The 9,580-nt window shown below is 44.6% G+C and overlaps 1 protein-coding gene and 1 pseudogene across 1 annotated transcript; both read left to right on the top strand.

Annotated features, from left to right (window-relative positions):
- The window catches only part of LOC121090648, an 80,269-nt pseudogene that overhangs the window by 51,551 nt on the left and 19,138 nt on the right, over positions 1-9,580 (top strand).
- Positions 483-8,822, top strand: LOC121089879 (ankyrin repeat domain-containing protein 66-like). The gene is made up of 3 exons (XM_040597598.1): positions 483-685; positions 2,046-2,274; positions 8,432-8,822. Exons 1-3 carry the CDS (start codon positions 547-549, stop codon positions 8,610-8,612), a joined length of 549 nt encoding a protein of 182 aa, XP_040453532.1. The 5' UTR covers positions 483-546; the 3' UTR covers positions 8,613-8,822.

The following is a 9,580-nucleotide window of genomic DNA, read 5'->3' as shown; positions in this document are numbered from 1 at the left end:
TGCAAAGCACGGCTAAAGAGACAAGATTTTTAAGCAGCATGTCATAGCTTGATTATTTGCACCAAAACCCATCAGAAGATGCATGCACGGGCATTTCTTTCATTGCAGTAATATGCTACCGATAATGGATCTGCAGCATTGGCAAGGGAGGAGCCAGTTTCCATAGCGAGTACCAACAGACCCGTGGCAAATGTTTGGCCTGAGCTGGCTGTTTGTTAGCAACATCCTTGAGAAATGCAGTGTGCTTTTGTCTCCGAGTCCTTTATATAAGGGCTGCACTTTGCTCCAGATTTCCATGACTGCGAACCAAATACCACCATCAGTCCGTGATCACTGGTTTGAAGATAAATGAAAAATATTTTCTCCCCCTCTCATTCCTTTTTCCTTATTTTTGGATAAATTCTGATTTCTCATAGTGTGTGTCTCATTTTTAATCCAGGTGCTCCTTGATCTGTTAACATTGTGCTTGAGAGGAGCTGATGCATCAGTGAACACCCACCAAATGACCACCGCTCTTTTACCAGGCACCTCTCCGAAGTGCGCAGCATGACAGAGCTCCACGAAGCTGTGGCTTTGGGGGACTACGACCTGGTGGATGAGATTTTGAGGACAGGGCGCTGCGATCCAAATCACAAGGATGCTGACTGGCACGACAGGACCCCGCTGCACTGGGCTGCTGCCAGAGGTAAGGGTACCCCTGCTCTGTTACCTCTGCGAACCGGCGGCGTAACGGGTGATGCTGAGCGTAATTACGCCTTGCTGTGACGGCAATCAGTGCTGGTGATAGTCGCAGCTTCTATCTGTTTATTTTGTCCTTAACGAGCCAAAAAGAGAAAAATAGCAATTTAAATGGGAGCTCTGCTGCCGAAGTAATTTATGGGGTTGCCATCAAAGTGATTTTTTGGCTTTTTTTCCTGTTATGTGAAAACTTACAGTTTACATATGTCCGTATAGCACGTCTCCTTGTTCCCCACATTACTTTTCTAAGAGGTGACTTCATACAGTACAGAGGAGTTCTTATCTACACCTGCACAAATGAGCAAGAAAGCCAAGCACGCTGTATTTATACCAAGTATTTACCAAGCCCAAAAGAACAAAACAATTACAGTGTGTTTTACTTTGCCCTCCCTTTATCCCACCTGGTCGAATGAACAACACAGGACCAGAGGTTTTTTGCAGCTCCTGTTTGTTCCTTCACCATCAGAAGTGTCAGTGAAAGCCAAAAATCCTTTTGCAGCCCCAAAAAGAGTTGAAGGCAACAATATATAATGTATAATTGCGCACAGCATAAAATGGGATCTCACATCATGGCATTTGCCTTTGCTCAGAAATCAGGTGTGTGATTTGCTGGTTTACACTTGACACCAGTTTTTACTTTTGCTGGGATGGATTATTACTCATTTGAGCATCAGCAAAGGGAACTGAGCTATCTGAGAAAATAATGATGAGAGACTGGCGTGGCCTGGGTGGCACTGGGAACGATCTGGCTCAGTCAAGGCAGTGTGAAGTAGGGTAGAAAGCCTTTTTTTTTTTTTTTTTTGGCTTCTTTAAGCAATTCCACAAGTTAGAAAAATATGAAGGTGAATGAAACAAGTGATTTCTCTATCTCCGATCAAGCAGATCTGTGTTTTAGTAAAGCTGTTCACAGGTTTTCCAGTTTTTTAATGTTTAGATTTTATTTTGCATCGAACTAAAAACCAAAATAAACCAATGAAATAGTCAATAGCCAGTTGGTCAATGACTAACTGAGTTGTGCTGTTCAGAAATTCGTACAAGGCTTTTTGCCTTTTTGTTGTTTTTGTTGTAAAATGCTTCTGGAAGCAGTCTAGTTTGGGAAAAAAAATTTTCTAATGTTTGGGTTTTTTTAAAAAAAAACCATTTTCTAATAAGTATCATTTATTTGATAAATCAAATGGCCAGGTCATGGGTAAAATCCATTGTTACATGCCTGAGAGAATTATGATCAACTGTGTGTGACCATCTTCTGCATCCTGAAGGTATGGTCTAATGCAGGTGTGTCTTCTCTCCCTGTTTTTCTGCCCAAGGGCAATCGGAGCTGGTCAAGCTCCTCGTGAATCACGGTGCCCGGCATTGCCTGCGGAGTGACGTGGGCTGGACACCGGCTCACTTTGCTGCCGAGTCGGGGAGACTGGGAGTGCTTCGCACCCTTCATTCCCTGCATGCTGCCATGGATGCAGCTGACTTCTTCGGTGACACTCCCAAACGGCTTGCAGAAATCTACGGTCACCAAGACTGCTCCAGGTTCTTGGAAAAGTGAGTAGTGATGGCCAGTCCCACTGTGGCAGCTGGCAGGGCTCCAGCAATGAAAACTAAATTGACTGCTATATAGAGGACCAAAACGAATATGAGCATATTACTTATCTTTCCACCTAAAGCTTATTAAAGCCATCAAGCATGAGTAGCAGGTAAGAAAATACGGGTCTTTGTTGTGGGAACGCCATTGGGAAGATGTTAATTTATTCCACTACCTTCTGTGGTTTGCCTTGGTGTGTTTTCAAAATCTTTATCACTTCATGACATCATTGTTTTTATAAAGATATTACAGAGTGATTATTAAGCAATGGAAATGAAAGCAAGAACTAAGAAGTATTAAACCCTTAGACTGGTGAATGCTGAATACACAGGTTGAATTATTTAAGAACATCCCTTTAGCAGTTGGTGTTGGTGTATGTATATAGCTTGGCTTTTCCTGTAGTGAAGAACAGAGCCATCCTTTTTTTTTTACGTAATTATTGAAAATCTGATCTGTTCAGAGGATGGCCACATATTAATTACTTCCAAATTTTGGAAGACTCCTTGTTGTTTTAACTGTTTACAGTTATCACTGTGGCACCATATGCAATGGCCAATATGCTTTTAAAGGGTTCCCAGTTACCATCCCTGTTTTTCAGCCACTGATTTGGCTCACAGGTGGTTTCATCCTTGCAAAGCTGTTTCCCTGGATCAGGATGCTGTCCTCCAGAGCTCTGAGCTGTGTTCCATACCTACATCTCTCTAGAGCAGTGGTACAGACCAGCAGAGGTTAACCAGCTTGTTCACTGCAAATCATACTCCCACACGTGCCCTGGCATTTAAATAATGCTGTTTGTGAAACTGGCACACGCCAGATGCAGAGATGCTGAGAGCACCCAAAGGCTTTTCCTCTCCTTGGTTTTTCTGTGAATTTACAGTCCCACCATAGTTCTTAACTAGCATCTTTTTTACCACTGCCACATTCTCAAGACTGCTTTGGCACCATATAAACCATGGCTTTTTTTTATAGATGTGTATCCAACTCAAAATCTCCAGCTTGCCAGTTTGGCACAAGAGCTGCCAATTTCAAAATCATTTTCATGGTGTTCAAAAACAATTTCATGGTGACTGTGCAAATATCTGAGGTAGCCAGTGCCTACCAAATGCCACCTTTCATTAATCCATGTAAACCTTTCTGTAGGTACTGCTGTCCTTTCACTGTACTTCTACAGCTTGCTGGTTCCTGCTGAAACGCTTTGTGCCCACTTTTTGTCTTGACAGAGCATCAGTGTCCTTCCGTAGGAAGAGACAGACAAACTGTACAAAATCCCCCTGTATAGAGCCCGAAAAGCTTTCTAGGACAGCCACAGGTCCCTGTTTCTAAGCTCTGGCTGTTGTGGAGGCTGCTGGGACCTTTGCATTTCACCTGCCCACCCAGTGTCCAGACACCTCACAGCTAAAGCCTCGCTGTAGAGACCCTCACTATTCACCACCTTCCTTCCACACAGAAGAATCACCTCGTATTACTCTTAGAGCTTCAGTTTAAAGAAATTCAAACAACCAACAGTTGATACCTAAGCTTTAGTAATCTATATATATTTTTTTACGACCTAGGCCCTGGCTGGGATAAGCTCGGGTTTGCCAGCTCTTGGAGAATGGGGCACTTTCTTCCAGGGGAGAGGTTCTCTTTATACTGTTCTCAGTGCTTGGCTTGCTGAGGTTGTGTCAGAACAGGTAAATATTGTCTGCCCTAGAGGGTGAAAGTCCTGCAGGCTTGTTCCCCTTGATTAATCATTTATAGCAATTGCTGACCTAGTCAGTGCTGTCACTTTTGCCCTACTCTCACCATTAAGCCCTGCCAGGTCTGTAGCATTTGCCATGCACTTGGCTGTGCACCAGAGCCATGGCACTGAGGTGACAGCGAGAGTGGGGCAATAGCCCGGATGGTGCCAATGGGGGATGCCTGTGGCGGGCAGAGGCGCCTGTGTTGGTGGAAGCAGCTGGGAGGATGACTGACAGAATGATTGACATCCTGGTCTGAACCACCTCAGCAACAGCCTAGGGCGGCTCATGTAGCTGATGGGGGGTTTTCTGAGGTGAATGACTAATTTAAGGCGGAAAACTTGTCTTTCAGAGCCACGTGCTGGCCTGACTCACCCCGTGGCTTCATGACTCAGTTAGGAGCATTGCCAGGACAACTTAATAACTGGGAAGATGCTCTGAATGCTCATGCCTGGGACATATTACAAGACACGCGAAGCCTGTATGATCACCTCACAGCCATAACACAGCCTGTGGCAGCCAGGAGTTTATCACCAGGGCTCAGGAACCCTTTCTTTAAGCCCAACCACTATATTGACAACCACAGTGGACACCTTTACCTCATGCAACAATTTCACCTCTTCATGTCAGCAAACTTGGAGTCAGCTAGGAGGAATTACTGGCATTTCTAGTATAATCGCGATTACCTTCTGCTCCTTCAGGTGTGCAGAAGGTCCCAGAGGTGATGTCCATGGTCAGGCAGGGCTCCATGGTTCCAACGGGAGCTGGGCAGTACCCATGTGTGCTGCAGACAAAATGAAGTGTGCATTTGCACATTAATGCTGTGCAGGTCTGCCCGTCACTCACGGTGTCTGTGGTATCGGTATGTAAATATGAGGGATATTCTGTTACAGATCATCACCATCATTTTTGGGTATTTGCCTGTCATGCAGAAAGAGAGAAAAGGCAATTTTTAAAATAACAGCCTGAGGGGCTGTGCCAAATGCAGGGCTGACATGCATATCTAAAAAGGGCTATGAGCATCCAAATCCTTCCTCTCACCACTCACCGAAGTTTGCATGGACATGCAAAGGATAGGGAACAGCCTTCAAAACACAGCTGCTTCTGAATAACAAACACATCATTTGCATCAGATTTGTTATGCATGAGAAGGGCTTTACCCTGGGCACTGTGAGAGCTGCCAAGGATGGTGCCAAGCAGGCACAGAGACCCACGGCCCCTGCCTGCCACCAGCATCTCTGCAGAGTGCCAAGGGCTGAAACTGCACCAAAGGCTCCTGCTATCTAAGCCCAGGGCTTATATATATGTATGTGTATGTGTGTATATATATATATACATGTATAAAATTGTACAGAAAGAGGTTTCTTGCCTTTGGTAGCAGATACTTAATAGAATAGAATAGATTAGTTCAGTTGGAAGGGACCTGCAACGATCATCTAGTCCAACTGCCTGACCAATTCAGGGCAGACCAAAAATTAAAGCATGTTATTGAAGGCATTTTCTAAATGTCTTTTAAACACTAGCAGACATGGGGCATTGACCACCTGTCTCAATGATATGTTTGTGTAGGTGTATGTATATCTGTCTGTCTCTGCATGTATATATCTACAAATATATATATATATGTATCTCTGTAGTAAACCCATGCTATGCAGCACATCTGTGTGAAACCACTGGCTTTGCTCCATGCTGCCCAAGCTCTCAGCTGGGACAGCATTGCAGTGATGTGATGAAGCTGCTGTATTAGAGAAAAAAGGATTTTTCCTGATATTTGGTGCTATCTTTGACAGAGCGCCACAAATACTCAGTACCTACCGAATCAGACCTCTGCAGTAGGAGGAAAGGGTTTGTCTTCTCTTGGACAAGATTTACACTTGGGAGAGTCTATGTCTGGATCCTGGCAATGGTGCTGTCCAGCGGGGTCTCTGTGAGGAGAGGTTGGGGCTACACTGTGCCAGATACACCGCAGGACACAGCCCAGCCCATCAGTGGCACTGGGGGTGCCTCTGGAAACATGTGTAAGAAAGGGAAGAAGTACTGCCCAGCAGGGAGGAGTGAAGGAAAAAAGTGAGGAACAGCCCTGCAGCTCCAGGGTAAGTGAAGATTCCCCCCCACAGCCCATGGAGAATACCATGGTGATGCAGGTTGTCCCCCCACAGCCCACGGAGGTCCACAGTGGAGCTGGTACCCACCCTGCAGCCTGTGGAGGACCCCATGCCAGAGTAGGTGCGTGTGCCCTGAAGGACTGAGGCCCATGGACAGCACACACTGGAGCAGGCGTATCCCGAAGGACGGCAGCCCATGGGAAGGACCCACGCTGCAGCAGGGGAAGAGCGTGAGCAGGAAGGAGCCGCAGAGACAAAGTGTTATGGACTGGCTGCAACCCCCATTGCCCATCCCCCTGCGCTGCTTGGGGAGAGCGGGGAGAGGAGTTGGGAATGAACAAGTGAAGCTGAGCCTGGGGAAAAGTGGGGGTGGAGGTATGGTGCTTTAGTTTTGTCTTTGTTCCTCGTCATCCTACTCTATTTTCAATAGGCAATAAATGAAATTGATTTTCCCCAAGTCAAGTCTGTTTTGCCTGTGGTGGTCCTTGGTGAGTGATCTCCCTGCCTTTATCTCAACCCATGAGCTCTGCAGTCTTTCTCCCCTCATCTTGTTGAGGACAGGGATTGAGAGAGCGGCTGAGTGGGCGCCTGGCAGCTGGCCAAGGTTCACTCACTACAGTGGCTCCTATTTTTTCAGTGCTTTCTGCTGCTTACTACTGGTGTGAGAAAGAAAAGAAGGTCCTTTTCTTTGGATATTGCTGTTTTTTTGAAAGGGAACTGGTCCTTCAATGACTTGAAAATTGGTGGTTGGACTAGATGATCTTTAAAGGTCCCTTCCAAGCCAAACTATTCCATGATTCTAGGTTGTATGACTTGGAAGTGAAAGATAGATATACTGGTCTTTTAAAATTCTTTAAAATTCCCTTTAAAAATTCCTCGAATAGCTACAAAATGCAGAAAGTAGCTATCTATTTTTTAGTTTGAGGTTATTTTTTTCCAAAAGACTATGTCTGTGCCAGGCACATGTAAGGACTGTAAAGACAAAATTAACAACACTTCATAGGAAAAATATTTAAGAGCTGTGATTGACAAAACCATCACTGAAATGATAAAAAGAAATAAAAATTCCACTGCTCAAATGAGCATATTCATTTTGGTCTTGATGAAAGTGGTTTTTAATTTGCTTTGGTTGTTTGCAATGGGAAATGTAATGAAAACCATTGATATTTCAAGGCTATAAGGAGCATTGCAGTGAGTTATGTTCATTTTCAGGTTACAAGCTTGTGCAGTGTCCTTCAATGAAGATCTGGGTCTGTGTGTGTTTAACAGAAAAAAGATGTGAATATCACAAAAAAAAAAACCCCAAAAAACCAAAAAAAAACCCAAAACCCCACCAAAACCAAAAAAAAAAGAAGACTTGGGTAAATCACAGATGCCAAAAGCAAACTCCATGCTGACTCGGAAATCCCAGGGTCTGGGTGGACGATGGTTCAATGTCTGACAGCCAACAGGTTTCACATGCTTGAAATCATAGAGACAGCTTGAAAAGCACAGCTAAAATCCCCAGAACCAGAGGAGAGTTGTCAATGATTTGTATATGGAGATACTAGGCTGGGAAAAATGGTGTCTTCTACAAAAAGTTTTACCATGCAAAATTTGAACCTCTGAAGCACAGCTGTATTTCTATGGTATTGCATAGTTAGAGTTATTATTTTAAAAGAAGAAATGGGGGTGTATTGTCCAGTTTATTTCTGGATTTGAATGCAAACTTTACCAGAATTTCAGGGTTGAATTGGATTTGGATTAGACAGTTCATGAGGTTAAAAGTTTGTCTGTAAAGAATAACTATCTACAAATCCTCCCAAATTCCCATTGTCTTCAGATCTGATGTTTTGGCATTAAGGATTTCTAATACTTATGAATGAGCAGTATAGAAAATAAAAGAAAATGGAAATGTTGCAGTTGCAGCGAGTTACTATATTATGTACGGTTGCATTAAATGTGCTCAAGTCTATTTAAAAGCACACTAATTCATAAGATCCATCTTTTGAGAGCTTTGCACAGTTAAAATTATGATTCCAACGGTAAAAGTCTGATCTCACCATAGATCTTTACCAGAGGTTTCCCACTTCAGCCCAGCTCTCAGTGAGTACCTGGTCGCTTGGGGTGATGAATGCTGTTCGGTTTGGGATGGACCTCAGTGTTTTCTCATGTATTTATTGCTGGCAACAGTGTTTTGACCATACCAATACAGGATCCCCTGACACTGTAGGTGGGCTGCTCGTGGATGGTGGAGGGGCTGTGCTGTCTGTGCTCAGTATCTGAAGATGCACTCTTGCTTTCTTCCCCAGAGCAGAGGAGGAGAGCAGAAACTATCGCAGGACAGCTGCGATGAAAGGCATCTCCTTAGACCAGAGAGATGAAGACTGGGAACTCAAGAAAGACGAGCTTCTGAGAAACCCACCATGTTCTTGGGAACGCTACACACCCTCTGCTCAAAAGAAAAATCGAAAAAAAAGGGGGAAGCAGTAGTGTGCCCACTGAGAGCTTGCAATGCAGAGCGAAGACACTGGCAGACCTCAGGTGCATCTGCAGGGTGAAATATGGATGGACAGGAGAAGCAGATGGCCACCGGGATACATTCTTGTGATGTACCGTAAATGCTGTCATTGATAGGGAGCAGGTAGAAGTGCTTCTGTCTGTCTGTGTGTCTATACATATCAGATCTCAAATATCAGAAAACTGCAGAAGATGTTTAAATATACTAATACTCTAATTCACTGAAGTGTATAAATATACAGAAATAACATCAGCTACCTATATTGTCTGAGAGAGAAATGGTTTTACTCCTAACTGGTTCCTGCAGGCAACTAGGATTGTGGTACTCCTCACTCTGCCGATGTGCATGGCATTTGCTTGTTTGCTTTTGGTCCTGGGTCAGCCAGGAGGCTCTGTAGGGGCTTGTAGCCTCTGGTGGTGTTTGGGGTGGGGTATAGTTGCTTCTTCTGGCTGAAGGGGAGATGTTGATGTTGACCTTTTACAGGACACATGGGTCTAACAGCCTGTATCTACCATTCCTGGCCCAGCAAGAGGGAAAACATGCTCCCTGGTTACTGCTTTCAGACACCTGTGGCTGTCAAGACAGAGCACTGCCTTATTTTTAGCAGTGCCCCCAGTGATCTTTATGTCTATGCTCAGAGGCATGCTCTGGAACTGGACCTGAGACATCCCGCTGTTCATCAGCACAAAATGCAAAAAAATGCAAAAGCTTTAACCGTTTAATTTCTCAATCATAAAAAATTTGATTGACTCAAAGCAGTTTTCCATACCATGCCAGCACTGGGCAGCCACTGATATTGACATCTGACATCTTTTACGTGTCTGCTTCCCCCCACCTCATGTGCCTGCCTCCCTCCCCCTCTGCTTCCCCTCCACTACCCAAACCTGGTGCTTCTGGAGTGCCTTGGTTACAGGTGTCCTCCACCCAACACTCAGGCATT

The sequence above is a fragment of the Falco naumanni genome, chromosome 6 (genome assembly GCF_017639655.2).
Source record: "Falco naumanni isolate bFalNau1 chromosome 6, bFalNau1.pat, whole genome shotgun sequence".
In the NCBI taxonomy this organism is placed as follows: Eukaryota; Metazoa; Chordata; class Aves; order Falconiformes; family Falconidae; genus Falco; species Falco naumanni.
Note: the sequence above shows the minus strand (reverse complement) of the source record. Positions and strands in the feature narration are given on the sequence as shown.

Excerpts from the sequence above, each read along its gene's own strand:
- LOC121089879 (XM_040597598.1), top strand. The coding sequence starts at position 547 with ATGACAGAGCTCCACGAAGCTGTGGCTTTGGGGGACTACGACCTGGTG. Across the intron at positions 686-2,045 it reads GCACTGGGCTGCTGCCAGAG|GGCAATCGGAGCTGGTCAAG; the intron begins GTAAGGGTACCC and ends TTTCTGCCCAAG. Across the intron at positions 2,275-8,431 it reads TGCTCCAGGTTCTTGGAAAA|AGCAGAGGAGGAGAGCAGAA; the intron begins GTGAGTAGTGAT and ends TTTCTTCCCCAG.